Genomic DNA, 22601 nt, shown 5'->3' with positions numbered 1-22601 from the left:
GATAGCCTGGTTTTATTAGCTTAAGGACTTTTTTTTAATGTTTTTCGATTTTATCGGTTTTATTGTTTTACTTGCTGGACTTTTATTGTGATGCGCTCTTTGTTTTACTTTATTTTTTAAATGTCATTGTATAATATTTTCCTGCCTTTTATTTATCTTGAGCCATGTTTTGTTGTAAAGCACTTTGAGGGCCTTTCGGGTTTTTGTAAAGGGCTATATAAATAAATTTGATTGATTGATTGATTGAAATATAGCAATCGCTTCCACACACATCCAAGCGTTCCATTTCATTCAGAAGCATAAAATACCACGTGTATTATGAGATAAATATGCTTTTTCGTGTCACAGACACTTTAACTATTAGTATGATTTACATATGTAATTTTTGTTTCCGTTTGCAATGTTTTAAAATATATTTACAATATTTGGCACCATTGCATAATTTCATAAGTGCAGGTTTTTTGTAAATATTGATAACAATGTGGTAATGGTGGTATTAATTCACTTACTGTCATTGACGGAGATGGACTTCAGTGCAGTGCAGGTGGATTGGACTTCAATAACACTGAAATGCAAACATTCACTGCCAACCCTCCAACTTGAAACTGGCCAGACGTCTATTGCCATCATTGACAGTCAGTACATTGATATTACCAGAACAAGTGCTCCAAAATCAAACACATTAAGTAGTTTGTGAACACGGTCTCATTGACAATCGTCTTATTGACAAAGAACGCGTAAAATCTTTCTCCTTGAATAAGCATCTGCTAAAGTGAACAGAACCGTTTAATGAACACGGATTGGTGTCCGGAAGCAATTAACGTTTTCCCAGAGAGACACAGAAGGCCTTCAAAAGGAAAGGGAAGGGAAAGCTCAAAGGCAATCGGCAAGCCCACAAAGGGAGGATTCACCTGAGACCGAGCACAACGTAATATGGAAGAAATTCAAAGTTGGTGCTTGTCTCAGATGGCTGGAAATGTAGAAACAAGGTTGAAGGAAGAGAGTATAGAAATTGAAATAAAAAGTGGGTAGGGAGAGGGAGAACACAAGAAAGGAACAAAGGGAAGAGAAAATGTGCACAGATGGCAGGGCATACGGTGAAATGCGTTGCTGAAGACAGTGGCAAACTGGAGGGGAACCATAGGAGCACTGTGTGCATGTATTTGTGCATGTTATTGTATTCATCAAATTTTGGGGACAGATCTATTTCCCATATCAGTCATTGGGACCCAAATTTAGGTCCCTTTAAAGGAAACAATTCTAAATTGACACTTGCGCTGCAATAGACGATGATAGACCTCCAATCGCAAGGCTTTTTTCATCATTCTGTTGTGACTAGTTTGTGACTAGTAGTTGTCCAATCCATTTGAACAAGGAAAGCTGACCGCGAATGAACATTTGCTGGCAGTCCCCCGATTTCAAAAGGATTGGACTTCTATCCCCGCCAATGATAGCCAGTGAGTTAATGTAGCAACTAATCTGAGCCATTACAAGCACCAGGATCTTCCAAATATTTGGGATTACTAGTGTTGACGAGGAAAACTTGGCCGCCTATCTAAAAGAGGCTTTTCATCAGAGGTCCACAATGGGAGTGAACTGAGGTACGCAATTTAAGTGCCAATATTTTCTGCAAACTACAATATTCAAATCTGTACCAGTAATAATTTTTTTTTCAGGGCAAGTGATTTATTTTCCCAATTCAGACAAAAGATGCTTCTCCACAGGATCTTAATGACAGTGTAGGTGCTCAAGCCTACTCAGAATGAAGCACCACAATCATTTGGAATTGAGAAAACACATTATTGCTTATATTGCTCCAAAGCCTTTTTTGTAGTGGCTCAGACTCAAAAATGTGCACACGAAAAGAACCAATGTTAAGTCCCCAAAACTATTATCTTCCCAAGAGGTCTAGGTCACTTTGGACATACTTGACACATAATGTGACGCCGTCAGTGATATTAATCCTGAATTCATTGCAGATATTGATATAAAAAAAAAAAAAAAAAAAAGTCATTATTGGCTTGGATTGAGACATGTTGAACAAAGGTAGAACATGGTGGGGTGAGGGGGGGCTTTATGTCCAAGAAAAGCACAAAATGGGTAGGCATACCGTAATTTCCCGAATATAACGCACTTTTTTTTCCCCAAAATCAGCTTGTAAAATCATGGTGCGCATTATAAACGGGTACAGGGATGGAGACAAAAATATGTATGTATATATATATATATATATATATAAAGACTGATTTTTTTTATTGACACGGCCATGTTGTGTTGAAACGTATGCGGCGATCCGTTGCCGACCATTACGGTACATGACGTCACCATTTTCTTTAGGTTGTGGCGAGCTAGGGAAGGAGTCGGAGGCGGGGTATCAAACAACGGAGCTAATCCGCGTTGCTTTATTGACATTTAGGCTGCAACAAAATACGGTAGCAATGTCTGTCTCACATGCAACCCGCGGAATATAATTATCTTTCGGCTGTTCCCTCAACAAAATACCTCCCCCAGGAACTATACAACGTGCCAACATAAGTTCCACCGGTGAATTCTGTTATAACTCGTTACACGGTAATACTTCACTCTGATTGGTCGAATGATTTCGTCTGTGTTAAATTCTGCTTTTTTCACTCTTCATAAAGCACAGAATTTAGTTTCTTGAACTCATTTGAGTCAACGTTTATTGCAGCTCCGCAACTCGGACCGTAACAAACGTAACAACACAGACTTTCTGTGTCAATCAACTATATCTGTCCCCCGGGAAACTCAAACCCAAATAACAATAGTTCCTCTTGTTAGTCTACAGCGATGCGCGCTTTCGGTTTTCCGACTTCTAGCCTCACTTTTATTTTACCGTATCTATCCATGGAAGAAACATTTACTCATCATGATGAAAATAGCAAGTTATACAGCAGCCTTTAAAAGAAAAGCCACGTCTGTTTTGTTTTCTCCTGGATTCTGGTAAGTTGGAGAAGTTGTCAAATCATATTATTACGTACATATTGTCAGTTTATGGTAATGTTTTGAATTACAAATGTGCTATGTTTGTGAAGTGTTGCTGTGTTTAATTCACGCGTTCGTTACATCTAGATTGGATTACTGTAAATCCCTACTTGCAGCTTGTCCTAAAAGTTCTCTAAAAGGTCTTCAGCTAGTCCAAAACGCAGCAGCAAGACTTTTAACAGGAACTAATAGAAGAGAGCACATCAACCCTGTGCTCCAGGTCCTTCACTGGCTTCCAGTCGAGTTTAGAATTATATTTTTTTATCTTTTTTAAAAAAATTTTATTTAGAATTAAGTTTTTCCTTGCCGACATGGAGGGTCCAAGGATGGGGGATGCCCAGGACTTGAACTTTATTTATTCATCTTTGTTTACTTATTTGTTGTTTCTGACTGTGTATCATATTGCCTCTGCAAAGCCCTTTGAGACAACTTTGTTGTGATTTAGGGCTATACAAATGAAATTGAATTGAATTGAATTGTTTCACCAGTCAGTAAAATGACATTTCTGTATCTGTACACGAGCTTGGTTTTCTTGTATTCTTCTATTCATTGGTGCTAAAATTAGGGTGCGCGTTATAAACGGATACAATAATTTTCCCTAGATTTTACAGGTAAATTTGGGGTGCGCGTTATACACGGGTGCGCTTTATTATATTCGGGAAATTACGGTATATTAAAACCGAGGAGAGTCACCAGTTTAAAATAAATAGAAGAAATCAAAGATTTCTAAAAGTACATCTGAAGGTGACAAGCTTGCATGTATGGTCAGTCATGAGACACCCTTTCTAATTTTTCCAACACAAACCAAGAACCTTGGATATGCATTTGTTAAAACAAAGAACTATTAAAAAAAAAAATCTTTGGTTTAGTCAGTGAAGTGACTCTGTAGTGAAAGTTATTGAGAACCGTGATCTCCACCATGTGATGTCGAATGTGGAAATGGAACTGAAGAGAATCAGTCTTATGAATTGTTAAACAGGAATTTCATTATCATTTGTTTGTATGTTTACTTGTTTTTTGCCATAAATATACAGTATATACACAAAACATATTTCTTTATCTCTGCTTGGCTTGGATTAGCTTAATAACACTGGTTTGAATGTAAACATTGCACTGTATGACAGCTGCATGAGAGCTACTTCTAATATTTGAGTAACCTTAACTTATGTCTGTATGATGCAGTTCAGTTCTGTAGTACTGCAAACTACAATATACAGTGCCTTGCAAAAGTATTCGGCCCCCTTGAACCTTGCAATCTTTCGACACATTTCAGGCTTCAAACATAAAGATATAAAATTGTAATTTTTTTGTCAAGAATCAACAACAAGTGGGACACAATCGTGAAGTGGAACAAAATTTATTGGATAATTTAAACTTTTTTAACAAATAAAAAACTGAAAAATGGGGCGTGCAATATTATTCGGCCCCCTTGCGTTAATACTTTGTAGTGCCACCTTTTGCTCCAATTACAGCTGCAAGTTGCTTGGGGTATGTTTCTATCAGTTTTGCACATCGAGAGACTGACATTCTTGCCCATTCTTCCTTGCAAAACAGTGAGGTTGGATGAAGAGTGTTTGTGAACAGCAGTCTTCAGCTCTTTCCACAGATTCTCGATTGGATTCAGGTCTGGACTTTGACTTGGCCATTCTAACACCTGGATATGTTTATTTTTGAACCATTCCATTGTAGATTTGGCTTTATGTTTTGGATCATTGTCCTGTTGGAAGATAAATCTCCGTCCCAGTCTCAGGTCTTGTGCAGATACCAACAGGTTTTCTTCCAGAATGTTCCTGTATTCGGCTGCATCCATCTTCCCGTCAGTTTTAACCATCTTCCCTGTCCCTGCTGAAGAAAAGCAGGCCCAAACGATGATGCTGCCACCACCATGTTTGACAGTGGGGAGGGTGTGTTCAGGCTGATGAGCTGTGTTGCTTTTACGCCAAACATATCGTTTTGCATTGTGGCCAAAAAGTTCAATTTTGGTTTCATCTGACCAGAGCACCTTCTTCCACATGTTTGGTGTGTCTCCCAGGTGGCTTGTGGCAAACTTTAAACGAGACTTTTTATGGATATCTTTGAGAAATGGCTTTCTTCTTGCCACTCTTCCATAAAGGCCTGATTTGTGCAGTGTACGACTGATTGTTGTCCTATGGACAGACTCTCCCACCTCAGCTGTAGATCTCTGCAGTTCATCCAGAGTGATCATGGGCCTCTTGGCTGCATCTCTGATCAATTTTCTCCTTGTTTGAGAAGAAAGTTTGGAAGGACGGCCGGGTCTTGGTAGATTTGCAGTGGTCTGATGCTCCTTCCATTTCAATATGATGGCTTGCACAGTGCTCCTTGAGATGTTTAAAGCTTGGGAAATATTTTTGTATCCAAATCCGGCTTTAAACTTCTCCACAACAGTATCTTGGACCTGCCTGGTGTGTTCCTTGGTTTTCATAATGCTCTCTGCACTTTAAACAGAACCCTGAGACTATCACAGAGCAGGTGCATTTATACGGAGACTTGATTACACACATAGTGGATTCTATTTATCATCATCGGTCATTTAGGACAACATTGGATCATTCAGAGATCCTCACTGAACTTCTGGAGTGAGTTTGCTGCACTGATAGTAAAGGGGCCGAATAATATTGCACGCCCCACTTTTCAGTTTTTTATTTGTTAAAAAAGTTTCAATTATCCAATAAATGTTGTTCCACTTCACGATTGTGTCCCACTTGTTGTTGATTCTTGACAAAAAAATTAAATTTCATATCTTTATGTTTGAAGCCTGAAATATGGCGAAAGGTTGCAAGATTCAAGGGGGCCGAATACTTTTGCAAGGCACTGTATATATATATCTCCATGCAAAATAGTGCAATAGTTGCAAACAGTATCATAACTTCTGTCTTAACACCCAAGGACCAACCAATAGACTAACAATACCGTACTAACAATACCTCAAATTGATTTCAACATGGGCTGAGCTGTTTTATCAATAATAGATGTTATTTCAGCTTTTCTGTTCTTAGCTGCTCTTTGTGCACTCACAAACAATTCAATCTAAGTTAAGAATGGCATGCACTTACATCATCAGATCTACACGCACTTTAGTGTTTCATAAGATGACCTGTGCCCCCTTTAGCAAAACTCAGGGTAACTTAAACTTCATTGGAAACTGAGTGACTCTTTCATTACGTAAATATCTTGTCAAGTTAAAGTTGTGTATTTGATTCTTTAAGATAGGAGTGGTTCACTGAAAGAGTGGTTTGCACATTTGTCTCAGAGTTTTGAGGTTCAGAGACTAAATTGCGGTGCCCCAGGGATGACCCAGAACACGCTGGAGAGACTATATGTTTCTCGGCTGGCCTGGGAACGCCTTGGGATCCCGCCGGAGGAGCTGGTTGAAGCAGCTGAGAGAGAAATCTGGGCTTCCCTGCTAAAGCTGCTTCCCCACGACCCGACCCCGGATTTAGCGGTAGGTAATGGATGGATGCATCAGAGCATCTCTCCAGAGTAGTTATGTTGACAACAAAAACAATGCATTTTGACTGTCTTGTGAGTACACAGTGACACAAAGACTTGTCATTCTGATAGCAGTGACATATTCATTGACACAGAGCTTCAAATTTAATAGATGGATTTAGGATTTTCAGCCTTTTGCAGGTAATCCAATGTGTTTTGATACTTGTACGAATTGTTCTGAGAAATGCCACAAACTGTTTTGCAAATGGTGAGGACGACTTGAGAAATGTACCAAAGGAACAAAGAAAACTGTTTAAAAATAAATGAATAAATAAAAAATCTAATTTCGTGTGAATGGGAGTTTGAATTGTTGTTTGTCCATACAGGGGTGCAAATAAGTATTTAGTCAACCACCAATTGTGCAAGTTCTCCTACTTGAAAAGATCAGAGAGGCCTGTAAGCAAGATTTCTGGCTGTTAAAGAGTTCTAACGAGGTCTAACGAGGCTCCACTCGTTACCTGTATTAATGGCACCTGTTTTAAATCATTATCGGTATAAAAGACACCTGTCCACACTGTCAGCCACACTCCAAACTCCACTATGGCCAAAACCAAAGAGATGTCGAAGGACACCAGAGACAAAATTGTAGACCTGCACCAGGCTGGGAAGACTGAATCTGCAATAGGTAAAATGCTTGGTGTAAAGAAATCAACTGTGGGAGCAATTATTAGAAAATGGAAGACATACAAGACCACTGATAATCTCCCTCGATCTGGGGCTTAATGCAAGATCTGACCCCGTGGCGTCAAAATGATAATAAGAACGGTGAGCAAAAATCCCAGAACCACACGGGGCGGGACTTAGTGAATGACCTACAGAGAGCTGGGACCACAGGCTACTATCAGTAACCCAATGCACCGCCAGGGACTCAAATCCTGCACTGCCAGACGTGTCCTCCTGCTGAAGAAAGTACACGTCCAGGCCCGTCTGCGGTTCGCTAGAGAGCATTTGGATGATCCAGAAGAGGACTGGGAGAATGTGTTATGGTCAAATGAAACCAAAATAGAACCTTTTGGTAGAAACACAGCTTCTCGTGTTTGGAGGAGAAAAAATACTGAATTGCGTCCGAAGAACACCATACCAACTGTGAAGCATGGGGGTGGAAACATCATGCTTTGGGGCTGTTTTTCTGCAAAGGGACCAGGACGACTGATCTGTGTAAAGGAAAGAATGAATGGGGCCATGTATCGAGAGATTTTGAGTGAAAATCTCATTCCATCAGCAAGGGCATTGAAGATGAGACATGGCTGGGCCTTTCAGCATAACAATGATCCCAAACACACAGCCAGGGCAACAAAGGAGTGGCTTCGTAAGAAGCATTTCAAGGTCCTGGAGTGGCCTAGCCAGTCTCCAGATCTCAACCCCATAGAAAATCTGTGGAGGGAGTTGAAAGTCCGTGTTGCCCAACGACAGCCCCAAAACATAACTGCTCTAGAGGAGAGAGTAGGGATGGGAATCGAAATCCGATTCCAATTCCGAACCGGTTCCTAGTGTTTCGAGGCCTCGACATCACAATGAAAAAGCCTTAATGATAAGTGAAAAGTTACAGAAAACATTTGGCCTCCGTTATTGCCAACAAAGGGTACATAACAAAGTATTGAGATGAACTTTTGGTATTGACCAAATACTTATTTTCCACAATGATTTGCAAATAAATTCTTTAAAAATCAAACAATGTGATTTTCTGTTTTTTTTTTTTTTTTCCCATATTCTGTCTCTGGTGTTTGAGGTTTACCCATGTTGACAATTACAGGCCTCTCTAATATTTTAAAGTGGGAGAACTTGCACGATTAGTGGTTGACTAAATACTTATTTGCCCCACTGTATGTGTCATGCGGTTGGTTGACCAGTCCAATGTGTACCTTGTCGCTTGTCCAATATTGACTGAGACAGGCTACAGCTCACCAGGCAAATAAAGGCTTTTCAGACACAAGGCAAATCTGAAAGGCTTTGCAGAGACAAAAACAATAACGATAAAATTACAACTTAAATTATCCATTCACCATGAATTAGACAGACAGACAGACAGACAGACAGACAGACAGACAGACAGACAGACAGACAAACGAGATTATGAATTATTGGTCTATTCTGTTTTTTTGACCTTAGTTATTAGATTTTTTTTAAATGCTCATTGAAATGTCATTACTGCTTGTATGAATTGTAGAAAATGGCAGCCCCCATCCTTTTGTGTGTGTGTGTGTGTGTGTGTGTGTGTGTGTGTGTGTGTGTGTGTGTTCCTTCCACTCCTCAATGCTCACCCACCACTTCCTGATTTGAAACCCTGGTGCCAAGAGGTTCGCATGTCACATCGCTCTTAAAAGTCTGTCTCAGTTGTCATGCTGGCTGATAAAACTATGACAAGCTGTGCTCCATCCTTGCATGCGTTGGGTTATTCTTTGATTTTTATCACCATCATACTCACTTGTGAAAGTCAGTTCATTAAGTTGACAAGGACACACATACCCTCACAGACATTGTCAAACCACACGTGCACTTTTCATCGTGCAAAGTCATTTCTTGGCATGTTTTGTCTTGCTGATTACAGCTTTAAGTGCATTCATGCTTGCAAGTGAGACGAAGATGAGTATGTTGGCAAACAACAACAAGAGGATATAGTTTTCTAGATCTAATCTGAAGTCAGAGAGGGGAGCAATAAATGTAGGATGAAGACGAGAAATATAAAGGACAGATGTAAATATTTTATAAAGACAAAGGGATGGATGAAGGTGGCATAGGAATATGGATGAGGGTCATGTAAAATAATGCATGCAGTAGATAATTTATTCATCCAATATGCAAATAGTGTAACATATAATGCTATTATCTGTAATTATATTAGGCAGCTATTTCAGGAGAAGAATTTGCCCCCAGCTGCTATCACAGATGTTGAAGCGGAGATTGGAGACGGGCGGGAGGTGGGGGTGAAACTTGTTTATCTTGTTCATGCTCAGGCAATAAAGTATATGTTTGCATGCATGTTTGACCTCCCCATTGGGTAAGTGCGTGTTTGAGTAGGATACAGAATGTGTTTGTATGCAAACGTATAGCTCTCTGTTCATGCGTCTGTACCCTCTACCAACCCTCCCCATCTTCTCTTCCTGTGTTGAGGTATCCTTGTACTCAGTATTGTGATGTTTTTATCTGTGTGTGATTGCTACAGTTCCCCTCAGCCAAAACACACAGCTCTCTGAAGGCAAACGCCATGCCAGCTTTAGCCACCCTCCGAGGAGTGCGCGTCAATAAAACATGAGCGCATGCATACACCCAACCAAACAGACACTCGCTGCGAGTCGCACATCAATACACGCGCCGAGGCCTGCCCTGGCCTGCGCGTTTACACTGCTCTGAACACTAACACTAAGTGGAAGTTTGCACGCAAACATGGCGGCCATGTGATTTTCCTCAGGCCAGCTGTCATCAAGAAAATCAAGCGTTGAAATTTTTTTCACATTTGTCATTACCGCAGCTACAGTATGTTTAATTAATGAATGCTTTGTCCTTTTATAGCCTGTCTCAAACCTTTTAGACCATTCCAACTGAAAGGAAAAGTCTTTTGTCTTGTATTTAGCGTTCGACTGTTTGTATTACTCTACCACACTTAATATAATCAATCAGGGAATAGCATCTTTTCTCCTATTTACTGTTTGACTATTTGTATTCCTCTAACACACCCAATATAAAATAAATAGCATTTATATCATGGTTTAAGAAAAAACAAGCAGAATATATTTGGTATTATGAACAGTTGCACTTGGAATGATTTTAATTTGCAACGCCGAGTCAACGTGCAAATAGGGACGCCTTCTGACCACGGAGGCCCAACGCGTGCGTCATGCAGCTGATTGAGAAAGATTGATACTGGATAACAGGTGATAGGAAAGACATATAAAAGCCCACGTCTGCAACACCAAATCCCACAATCAGATCTTCAGGACAGTCCAGAACAAATGGCGGGACGCTCTGTCCCAACACAAGGAACACCAGAGAATGCCCGATATCCAACTGATAAGACGACTGATAAGACTCCAAGCGCCCCTGTGATGCTGAGGCGGGCAAAATCTCCCACTGCGGTTGCCCATCCTGGTGATCCTTTTATTTTTTAAGGTGATCGGTTGGTTCAATTGACTAAATTACCGTATTTTTCGGACTGTAAGTCAAAGTTTTTTTTCATAGTTTGGCACAGGGTGTCTTATACTCTGGAGCGACTTATGTGTGATTATTTACGGTCGGGTCGGGCCTGACTTCTCTCTCGCTAACTTTTTTTAAAAATAAAAATATATTCATATATTTATTCCAAAACAATGTATGGATGTTAAATAAAATAAATAATTTGGATAAAACAGAGAAGGCGCTGTGCATGCCTGCGCACATTAACGCCGTGGCCCCGCTCCCTTTTCAATCTTCCCCTCCCACCCTGGCGCCCTCCGCGAGTCCACATCCTGGTATTTCCTTTTCGATATGCAGCAGCTAGGTGTGAATAACAAACTAAAGACAGGGGAATTAAAAAGCAAACAACTGCGGTTGGAGTGGGGTATGGAAAGGATTGTTGAAGGTGCTGTACAGAAACCTGTGTCGGCTTCACTGAATGTAAACAAATGTGACGCATTGGTCTCATACGAGAAATATATTTAACAAACTTTTCCAAGGTTATTTCGTTGTGTAAATGCATTTACAATGGTCATAAAACTATGTAAACTATTTAATCATTGAGAAATCTTGCATTTTTTTCTGCTAACTCGAGATCAAAATAAATGTTTAAATCCACTTTCCGCCTGTTAGAACAGACACACAAATATAAAAGATATACATTTTTATTGAATGTCAATCTTAATCTTGTTTAACTGGGAGAATTTGTTACAAAAGACAGGCTTTAATTTGTCATAATTATGCATATATGCACAGGCATCATACAATGTGATCAAACAAAATGCTACCATGCATCGCATCCCCGCGTTTCCTCCTTCTCCTGAGTCCTCACAAATTAAACATAGAATTTCGATTTTTTTTTTTTCGGGCCCGTGCCTACAAATAAAATATAAAATTTCGGGGGTTTTTGGGCTCGGGTCTGTAAATCAAGTTAATTGATCGGCGGGTCGGGTCGGGCTTTAATACCTGAGGTCCGGTCGGGTCGGGCTGGATCTAACTTCTAGCGTCATGTAATGTTAGCATACCGTACACCTATTCAGCCTGTTGTTCTCTATTGCATTTTAAATTGCCTTTCAAGATGACATGTCTGTTCTTGGTCCTCGATTCTATCAAATAAATTTCCCCCAAAAAATGCGACTTATACTTAGGTGCGACTTTTAGTCCAAAAAATACGGTGTAGCAGTTCTAAAATTAGATAATAATTAATACTGTAGCGTTTGCAAAGATTGGCAGCGGAATGTTGCTTCAGTAAATTAGCACAGGAGTCTAGCTCTCTTTTCACCACCAATGGAAGCGTCGCGTTGCCGTATCGAACACACCAATAGTGTCGCGCTGACACATTATAGTGGCGCCGACAGTTGTCCGAGTTGCATTGCCATATCGAACGCACCAATAGACGCGTCGCACTGCAGTATCGAACACACCAATACTGCAGCGCTGACAGTAGTCGTGACGCTACAATACGTTTATGGTCAATTTTATTTTTTGCGCTGCATATATTTTCTTGTGCGCAGAGTATGTTCAAGCTGTGCGTGATTGCGCACGCGCTCAGCTTAGAGTGAACATTGGTTCCACCTCACCTTCGACCCCATGGAGGATAAATAGTATAGAAAATGTCCGTAGGAATGTATAGATTTGTTTTCTTGTTTAATGATTGTCAAACTTTGGTGGTCCTAGCCCAGACTCCTCTTTACTTTGACTTTTATTATTAAGACACTTCCTGTTTTGATATGTGGCATGAGTTCAACCCTGGCAGGATGGGTGTGGCAGACCTGGGAGTGCACCTGAAGCTCATCGGCAATGACCAATGCATTTAAGGAGCAGCCAGGACAGCAAGCAGGTGCAAGATGATTCTGCCTGTTACAAGAGGAACTTTGATTGACTAAGCCTTGATCTTTTTTTGAACAATTGATTTTTGAAGCGTAACCTTGTTTCTATTTTTTGCCATCAGGACACCCACCCAGCAAAGCCCTCGAAGCCACAGCCATTGAACAATCAACCCGCCAGCCGCTCAACACCTTGGCTGCGTTTCAATAACAGTTTTATTCGCCCTCGCTCACTTGTCCCAGGCACTTGCCCTTGGGGTAATCCCCGCCGCCATCTTAAGGGCTGTTCCATTTCTCTAAACAGCTGAACTGAACTTGGTGAGATTGACCCTTTGGGCTTAGTGATCAAGTCAACAACGATGGTCAGGTCATAGCTCCCTGTATCCCACAATGCATTGCAGTGGTGCACGGAAAATCTTTCCATGCGGTGCGGATAATGAACCTCAAACCGTTGGCTTCTGTCTATTTACCACCAAAAAAGAAGAGAATGAATTAAGGTGCCAGCACGGTGTTTGAATGTTATACTAAACTGCCTTTCGAATTGTAAAAAGTCATCATTGTTGTTTAAAAAAAAAAAAAAAAAAAAAATAGACTGTTAATGGCAGTTATGGCAGAATGTATGGAATAACAGGTGTGCCTTCCTCCCCAAAAAAAATTAAATATAAAGAGAAATGAATTAATGAATATAAATATAAATAAGTATATTTTGTTATTGACTTTCACTTCTGTCATTAAAAATCACAAAAGGAAAAAACTGACACTTTTTGTCACTGACTTCTTTATTTCACTTGCCTTTTCTCTTTTGCTTGTGATGAAAGGAATGGTCTGTCAATCAAATAGCGTTGGGAGGGAATGAAACTAAAATTATTGTCCACTCAAAGTAGATTAAATTTATTTCAACAACAAATCTGTCTAAAAATTATAAGGTAAAGACAAATAAATAAATAATGACTTGCCCAAATAAAATCTGAGATGTAACTAATACCGTACTGGCCCGAATATAAGACGGCCCTGATTATATGACGACCCCCTCTTTTACAAGACTCACGCTTGAAAAAAGACTTTTTGAACACCAAATTAATTTTTATACAGAAAGTAATTACAGTACATCTGAAACAAATGATTATAACAATATATTTGAGATAAAAAGCATGTTATTTTGCCCTATTCAAATCTTAATATCTGAACATTTCGATATGTAAACTAAAGTGCAATCACATTAGTAAACGAATGGCTTCTGGTTTTTGAAATGTAAATAAACCAATCTATTGTGATAAAACAACAAAATTGCAATAACTGCATTAACTGCATTAAAAACATTGCAATAAAATAATCCAAACTGGTAACTGAGATCTGTCATGACAGAACATCGCTTCATTGATATCTGGCGCCGTCTAGCGTCGTGAATGAGTATAACGTCTAGAGCGCGAATATAAGACGACCCCTACTTTTTCTTATTTCAATGCAAAAAACACCGTCTTATATTCGGGCCAATACGGTAATTCACATCATTCCCAGGTACCGACGTAGTGCCATCAAGCGCGTAATACAGTACATACCTGTCAAGTTGTATGGTTTTGGCGTAATTTGTACAAGTGAGCGCTGATTTTTAAACGTGTACGGCGTACGTTCAAAATCTGTACGTGTTTCGTGCATTACGTTTTTTTCCTCCGGATTTTTTCACCGTTTCGGCAACGAGACAATGTGCGTTACTATGCGTTACTACGTTGGCTGAATGACACGAGAAAAGTTGGAGACACGGAGAGAGAAGAGTGTTTGTTGTCATGCTGTCGGAAACGCGATGCTAGGCTAGGTGGCTCCCATATTTCTTGACTGTAGCCGACAGCCTACAGTCTACGCCTAGATATCATATGCATATAGAACTACATGCGAAATGACAGACTCGGCGGCGTTAGTAAACAGCCACCATTTTAAAGCAGTAGACTTCTCAGAAAGGCTCTGTTGTAGTGAACCTTCTTCGCGAACCTAAGTCACTTCTTTATCTAAGATACTCCTAAATCGGCAAAATCTTGACTTGAATCTACAGTATCTTTCAATGATGAAACAGTTTTAAAACTTTCACATGTCAAAAGTAGACAGAAGAGAACTAATGCAAAAACGGGAGCAAATTAACTTTAACAGTTGATTCACAACATTAAATGAGTTCCAAACATAGCAAAGGTTACTATGTTTTTTTTTTTTTTTTTTTAAATGAAAGAAAAACATGAAACGGTAACACCAGTTACTTTGAAGTAACTAATTACTCTTACATTCAGGTAACTGAGTTACTAACTTGATTACTTTTTGGGAGAAGTAATTTGTAACTGTAATTAATTACTGTTGAAAAAGTAAGATTAACAACAATGGTAATAAAGATGGAGTCTGCAGAATGAAAAGTGACGAAAGCGGGGATTTTATTCTGCCAATTTGTTGCCGACCACAATTTGCCTGCAACTATTGCTAATCACTTCTCAGAATTAGCAAAAGAAATGTTCCCTGACTCAAAGATTGCATCGGGAAGTAATCTTATCAATTTACCTTTTTAATTTATAATTGGACACACTAACGAACAACCTTCAAGTCAAACTGAATTGCGAGCTGAAGTGCCATGAAGTGCCGCCATCAAACGACATGATAGAAATGGCAAAAATGTGTTACATACAATTCTAACAAAAGTAACTGTTAAATTTTAGTAATCATGATGTAGCTGAAGATATTGATTGTTCTTTGATTGCACCAGGTTGTTTGTGACAATATTACCAATAAAGTCATATTATTTTAGAAATTGAGTTTATTTTTGTTTCATATTGTACGCTATACACAACATTTTAAGATTAGTCACCAATTTGTAAGGGCATATGTCACTATTTGTCAGACTGCCAACAGCCTCGGGTTGACAGGTATGAATACAGCTCTGTCTTATTGACAAGAGTCTCTGTATATTTCGTGTGATTTGGAATAGGCAGGATAGCGCCACTTCAACAACATGTGGTTGATCCATGATTGTCTAGCCTGTGAGTGAACGAGGGCAAGTGTGTTCCATTTATGTCTTTCACTCCTCCGCCCCCCACTTTGCCTCCGCCTTCCAAGTGGCCTCTGTGTGATGTCGTAGCAAGTGCCTAGGGCAAGAGGGCGAGGGCAACTCAAACCGTTTTTGGAACGCAGCCCTTGCCTTTGCGCAATAAAATCCCTTCACTATACATCCTCACTTTGGCTTCGCCTACCTTGCCTAAACACAAACTTCTGAAATAACATTCAAGTAACCCATACTTATCTAATTCCTTACTTATTTAATAGCCATAAATGGTGAGTATATGTTTTCAATCACTGTATTTTAACAATTTTACACTCACATTCATGCGGTGTATTTGATCTGATCATGCTGGCAAATTTATCGCGTTAACGGACGGTAATTATTTTAATTAATCACGTTAAAATATTTGACAAAATTAACGCATGCATGGAATGACACGTTCATGCGTTGTCTCAAACAGTTTACAATGACGCCGTTTTATCACATTGAGGGCGAAAAGGCAGAGAAAAGCGAGCACTCATTGGTGCGCCTTTTATTGACTTAGTTTGGCAGCCACCACTGACAGTCATGGTTGCCCAACTTGCCATCATGCATTTGGGCAGGGCAGAGCAGGAGACGTTCTTTTTCTTAACATGCCTAATTGAACACAAAGCAGAACATACTGCATACCATATGCATCCACCAATGACAGTCATGGTATCCCAACTTCCCATCATGCATTTGGGCAGAGCAGGAGACAATATTTTTCTTAACATGCCTAATTGAACACAACGCAGAACATACTGTATACCTTTTGCAGCCACCACTGACAGTCATGGTTGCCCAACTTCCCATCATGCATTTGGGGCGTAACAGTTAAGTCGCTAGAGTATCATTTAGTGAAAGCACAACAAAAATAATACTCCTATCTCTCAAAAAATAATGTTCACAAAAAGAAAAGCGCTCAATGCAAAGAGAACTGGCATTCCCAATCAAAATAGCTATGCAAAATACACATAAAACTTACTCAGACTTTGCCTTGGCTAGATCTCTAATTAATTTAAAACTCGCCATTGACACCTTGTGGTGTATTTCAATCACTACCTTACATATTAAAGACACTGTGGAAGAACGGCAGGGAGCCTGATGTGACGTGACCGCTCGGCGATGTCAACAACGGCGAGCTATTAGTTTATTTTTTGATTGAAAATTGTACAAATTTTATTCAAATGAACACATTAACACTAGAAGTACCATGGGTGTCCCATTTTGGGACACCCTAGGACCAGGAGATCCGCCCCCAAGCGCCATTACTTATGCACTGCTGGCCGCATCCCATTTTTCTTCCCCCACCCCTTGGCCCTTCAAATAAAGCAATAAGGAGTATGGCTTGAAACGTCAGCCCTACGAATTGGGACTCCTCTTTACACTCACGTACGTCATAAGTCCGTTCGGCCAGTTGTTACGTAACCAAAAGCAACGATAAAAAGTGCACTAATTGCAATTGTGTGTTTAGCAAAACTGAAAAACAAAACAAACATTACAAATGAAGAAACACAATGAACAAGCATTACAATTAGTGGTGTCGATTTTTTATTTATTACACCCCTAAATAGTGCACTTTTTATCGTGATTAATCTTTTTTAACTATTACTTTTCTGACTGAAGAAAACACATTGAGAGTAGATAATACTGGTCATCAGCTGTTAGAGTATTATTTGGATGTATCAAGCTTGTTTCATTTAATTTAAGCAAAGCAAACAAAACAAACACTTGTAACAAACGGAAGGGTCCACAACACATGCACATAGATGTGGAGCACTAGTTCAGTTTAATTTAGTTTGGTTTCAAATTCAATGTAATATTTACACCATTGTATGAAACCTGAATGATAGTTTGTTTATGAACCAAGAGTGGTATTTACTAGTCTTGCATATTTTTTTCCAGCCATTTCATGTGAGGTACTTTTCTTGTTACCACTGTTGCTTGGTGTGCTTAGTTGTAGTATTTCTGAATATCTATGTATATCAATGTATATCCACAGCAAATTGTTAATTGATCTTTTTAAAAATGTTTTTTTAACATGTAGAGGGTATTCAAAAAAATACATCCAAATCAATTAGAATTATTAAAATACTGTTTTTAAAATATTCTCAGAGGTTTAGCAGTTTAGTGTCAAGTAAGAAATAAGTGTCTAAAAGTAGCCTGGCAAGTAGTCAGGTAGTCAGGCTACTTTCAGACACTTATATTTTACTTGCCTACTGTAGGTTGATAAATTTGTAAGTAGATTTGTGTATGTCTTAGTCAATCCAAAAAAAAACAGGTTCCGTCAATTAAAGTATATATTTTCAATAGAAAACAAAAGTCACTTGAATGAAAGCAAAATGTGTTTGAATGCAAAAGTTGCCTGAATGATAGCTTGTTTCTGAACCAAGAGTGGTATTTACTAGTTTTGCATATTTTTTTCCAGCCATTTCATGTGAGGTGCTTTTTTTGTTACCACTGTTGCTTGGTGTGCTTAGTTTTACTCTAGTATTCAACATTTGGATATGTATAAAAAAAAAAGACAACCGACATACTAGAAATAACATAGAACTTGTTTATTAGATTCAAAAGTGAGATTAAAGTGAGATAATGCTGAAAAATCAAAATGCCTTTGTGGTAAAAGATTTAACATAACAATGTCAACAATTTTTATCAAACATTACCAAATGAACAACACTGAATTATTTTTCCATTTCAATGTCCTGGGGTTTCTCTTTTCGTTTGCAGTAGAGGAATATGGCAAGGACAACTGTGACAATGAAGAGTGTGGTGATAGTAACAACGATTGCAGCGACTGCAGTGGTTGTCAGCAATCGTGGACTGCTCACATTGTTGTCCTGGGGCAGTGAACAGTCCAGGTGAAGGTCACAGTGTTTGGTGCCCACCATACTTTCCACCGTGCAGCGATAGCTTCCACACTCCCGCTCGCTGATGTTGAAATGCATGGTGGCTCCTGTGGGGTCCACAGTGGCCTGAGGAGGCAAGACCTTATTTCCACTGGTCTTGGACCAGATGTAACGCAAAGGTGGGGTGCCTTGCAGAGAGCTGCATTTCAACGCCATACTGTTGTCTTCTTCGTCCACACTGCACAGAGGCTGACTGGGTGCCTCTATGACAGTCAGGTCTAAGATCTTCTGGTCCAGTTCTGGTAACTTCTTCACCAGACAGCGATACATCTCCGTGTCTGACGGACGTACATCTTTGATGATGATAGACGCGTCTCCATTTTGGGGATCGGCTGATGTGAAGTGGACCCTCCCCTCCATTGGTTTGTACAAATCAGAATACAAGCGGCCGCCAGTAAACCAAATGATGGGTTGTTCCTCTCGGTCTGCAGACTCGATACTCCACAAGACCTCTGTGTACTGCTGAGAGTCCACGGTGTGAGTGTACGCACAGGGTAGCTGGACACTTGACCCCCTGGCGACGTAGTAGTGGTTCATTTCCTTCTGGATTTCCAGAGGGCATGCTGGACAAATGTTGAAAAACACTCCCAGGAGGACAGAAGGCCAAAGGAAGTGCCACATCATCGCCATGTATACACCTGCAAGTAAAAGACAAAAACATACTGGAATTAATCAAATGTATTTTAGGATTTTTTTCCTATCACTATAAAGCATAGACTTCACATCAGCAATCATGTTTTCATTATAAATGTAAAAAAACATATTTGTGTATATGTATTTAACCTCGATACAAGTTTAAATGTATTCAATCAGTCATGTTTACACTTTAAATAAAAACCATACAATTGAGGACATTTTTTTTTCCCAAAGTGTTAAAATAAATGGAAAACGCATAAACACTGCCATCAATAAAATGTTTTTTTGCATGATTACAAGTATAAAAGTTATGTCATCTATGCTTAGACTATCAAATGAAATTAAAAGAAAAAAAAAAAAAAGTTAACACTGCACAATTCAGTTTATGTGGAAACATGATAAATACAAAACACCACAATTCCAATGTTTCTCAAAACAAGTAAATAGGATTTCTTACTTGCTTAACTTTAGGAAGGAAGATGCACACCAACGACAGCAACACTTGTCTGCTTCTTTGGCATTTGGTGTAGTAATTCATAACGAAAAAACAACTTATATCGGAAAGAGAAGATCAAAGCATCAAAGAGTTGAAAGGGACCTGTCATCGTGACGTCACGCTATTTGTTGACACGCCTCCGCCGCCATGACAGACGGCTTCGTGTACCGCGACTTCCGCTTTATTTCCCCACTTGTGCTCGCGTTTTCCGGTTTACACGTGCTCTAAACGTCGACTCTAGGACTTGTATCACAAATTAGTCGCAAAATACCCTGAAGAAAATTATCTGTCCTAGTATAGACGTCAGGGCCATGGGTTTTCCTGTTTACACCACATACACCTCCAACAGACAAACAAAAACGCTTAGAAGAAACATGACAGAATGCACAATGTGATCGCATGAAAACTTCAAGTCAAGGTTATTTGTATCATAGCCACTACTTTTCACAATGTCGTACTTTTGAATTCTATATGTATGACAATCAGTCTTTATATTTTTTAAGCAGTTGCATGCTCATGGTCTAATTTAACCAAAAGAGGGCGACATAACAAACTCAAAACTTTCTTTGCTAGCGAAATATGTTTTATGTTTACATTCAGCCACCCCAACACACACACACACACACCCCTACGCACCCACTCTCTTACAATCATGGAGTTTTTCAAAGAATTGTCAAATCTCTCAATCTGACTCCAAATTAAGGGATTTTTTGCTTATTAAACAGCTTCAGAGACCTATACCAAAGAAGAAACTCATTCATCCAATGTTAAAAACAAGATTTTGTTTGAAAGTATCTGCATTTGTGAAAGAAAAGAAAAAAAACAAGTATTACAAATTACATTGATCACATAAACAAATATTTTTATTCTTAATTGAGTTTGCAGGTTATAGGACACGTGAAACGTGGAAACTTTTAAATGATTTGTTTTTAATTAACATATACATTTGATCAGGAATGCGACGACTTTTTATATCCACAGTATACTAATAAAATGCCAGTGCCAAATGTTTTATTTTTTACTCATGTTCGGTCAAAAGACAGTTTAGGTATAATCCAACACTTAACACATAAACCTTTCAAATCGTTAAATCTGAACAATTTGGAGATCTAAATAAAAATTTTAAAAAAGTCCCTCAAAAATAGATAATAAATTCATCTAGCTGTTTTTTCAAAGATAGCCCACCCATTTTTTTTTGCTCATTAGTGTCATGTGAGTGAGTGTTGCCTCAGGTTTTCAATAAATTACTTATGAAACTAATGTATAATAATTGCAATATAAAACAATTTAAAAAATAACTACTGCTTTGCTGCTGTGTGTGAGTCTGGCCTCCTAGGGGCAGTGTGGCGCACACATTATTAAAATCAAGATTTCATTTTAATAATTAAACTAGTTTTTCCACATAGGAGGAATACAAGCTAAGAGGTAGTGTTGTATCACCTGTCTTTATGGTTTACTACAGTGTTTGTTTGTAAATATTTTTTATTTGAAGGTGAACGCCTCCATAATTTCTACTGCTCGCGAGTTTTATTTCATTTTTTTTTTTTTTTTTCTGTATTTATTTATTTTACAGTAACTCATGATCAGTCAAGATCAAGATCAGTTTTCCATTAGGTGTTAAAATGAAGTGTATGTTTTACTTTACAAAATGTGTTTGTTTTTTTTCCCAAGTGTAACCTTTTAGTTTTCTGTCAATTTCAACAATTAAAAGTGTATGAAAAAGACAACTGACTTACTAGAAATAACATAGAACTTGTTTAATAGATTCAACACATGAGTAAAGTGAGATTTTAATCAAAATGCCAGGAGCGGTAAAAGATTTAACATAACAAACAATGACAACAATTGTGATATCACTTATCGAACATTAACAAATGAAAAACATAGAACTATTTTTCTAATTCAATGTCCTGGGATAGTTCTTTTCGTTTGCGGTAGAGGAATACGGCAAGGACAACTGTGACAATGAAGAGTGTGGTGATAGTGACAACGATTGCAGCGACTGCCGTTGTTGTCAGCAATCGTGGACTGCTCACATTGTTGGCCAGGAGCAGCGAACAGTCCAGGTGAAGGTCACAGTGTTTGGTGCCCACCATACTTTCCACCGTGCAGCGATAGCTTCCACACTGCCGCTCGGTGATGTTGAAATGCAAGGTGGCTCCTGTGGGATCGACAATGGCCTGTGTAGGCAAGACCTTATTTCCGCTGGTCTTGGACCAGATGTAATGCAAAGGTGGGGTGCCTTGCAGAGAGCTGCATTTCAGCGTCATACTGTTGTCTTCTTTGTCCACACTGCACAGAGGCTGACTGGGTGCCTCTATGACTGTCAGGTCTAAGATCTTCTGGTCCAGTTCTGGTAACTTCTTCACCAGACAGCGATACATCTCCGTGTCTGACGGACGTACATCTTTGATGATGATAGACGCGTCTCCATTTTGGGGATCGGCTGATGTGAAGTGGACCCTCCCCTCCATTGGTTTGTACAAATCAGAATACAAGCGGCCGCCAGTAAACCAAATGATGGGTTGTTCCTCTCGGTCTGCAGACTCGATACTCCACAAAACCTCCGTGTACTGCTGAGAGTCCACGGTGTGAGTGTACGCACAGGGTAGCTGGACACTTGACCCCCTGGCGACGTAGTAGTGGTTCATTTCCTTCTGGATTTCCAGAGGGCATGCTGGACAAATGTTGAGAAACACTCCCAGGAGGACAGAAGGCCAAAGGAAGTGCCACATCATCGCCATTTATACACCTGCAAGTAAAAGACAAAAACATACTGGAATTAATCAAATGTATTTTATGTTTTTTTTTTCTTTTTTCTATCACTATAAAGCAGTGTATTCATTACAAGTGTAAGAAAAAAAAAGATAATAATGAAAAACACATAAACACTGCCATCAATATCATGTTTATTGCTTGATTACAAGTGTAAACGTTATCAGTCAGCTATGCTTAGACTATCAAATGAAAAGGGAAAAAAAGTTAACACTGCACTATTTCGCTCATGTGGAAACATG

At 39.2% G+C, this 22601-nt stretch overlaps 2 protein-coding genes across 2 annotated transcripts; both read right to left on the bottom strand.

The window, feature by feature from the left end:
• Nucleotides 1-18196: 18196 nt before the first annotated feature.
• LOC130905900 (coxsackievirus and adenovirus receptor homolog) lies at nt 18197-19082 on the bottom strand. Its single transcript, XM_057819677.1, has one exon. It carries the CDS (start codon nt 19080-19082, stop codon nt 18228-18230), a length of 855 nt encoding a protein of 284 aa, XP_057675660.1. The 3' UTR covers nt 18197-18227.
• Nucleotides 19083-21473: 2391 nt separating this feature from the next.
• LOC130905899 (coxsackievirus and adenovirus receptor homolog) lies at nt 21474-22319 on the bottom strand. Its single transcript, XM_057819676.1, has one exon. It carries the CDS (start codon nt 22317-22319, stop codon nt 21474-21476), a length of 846 nt encoding a protein of 281 aa, XP_057675659.1.
• Between the last annotated feature and the right edge of the window lie 282 nt (nt 22320-22601).

This window comes from Corythoichthys intestinalis, chromosome 17 (genome assembly GCF_030265065.1).
Source record: "Corythoichthys intestinalis isolate RoL2023-P3 chromosome 17, ASM3026506v1, whole genome shotgun sequence".
NCBI lineage: Eukaryota > Metazoa > Chordata > Actinopteri > Syngnathiformes > Syngnathidae > Corythoichthys > Corythoichthys intestinalis.
Note: the sequence above shows the minus strand (reverse complement) of the source record. Positions and strands in the feature narration are given on the sequence as shown.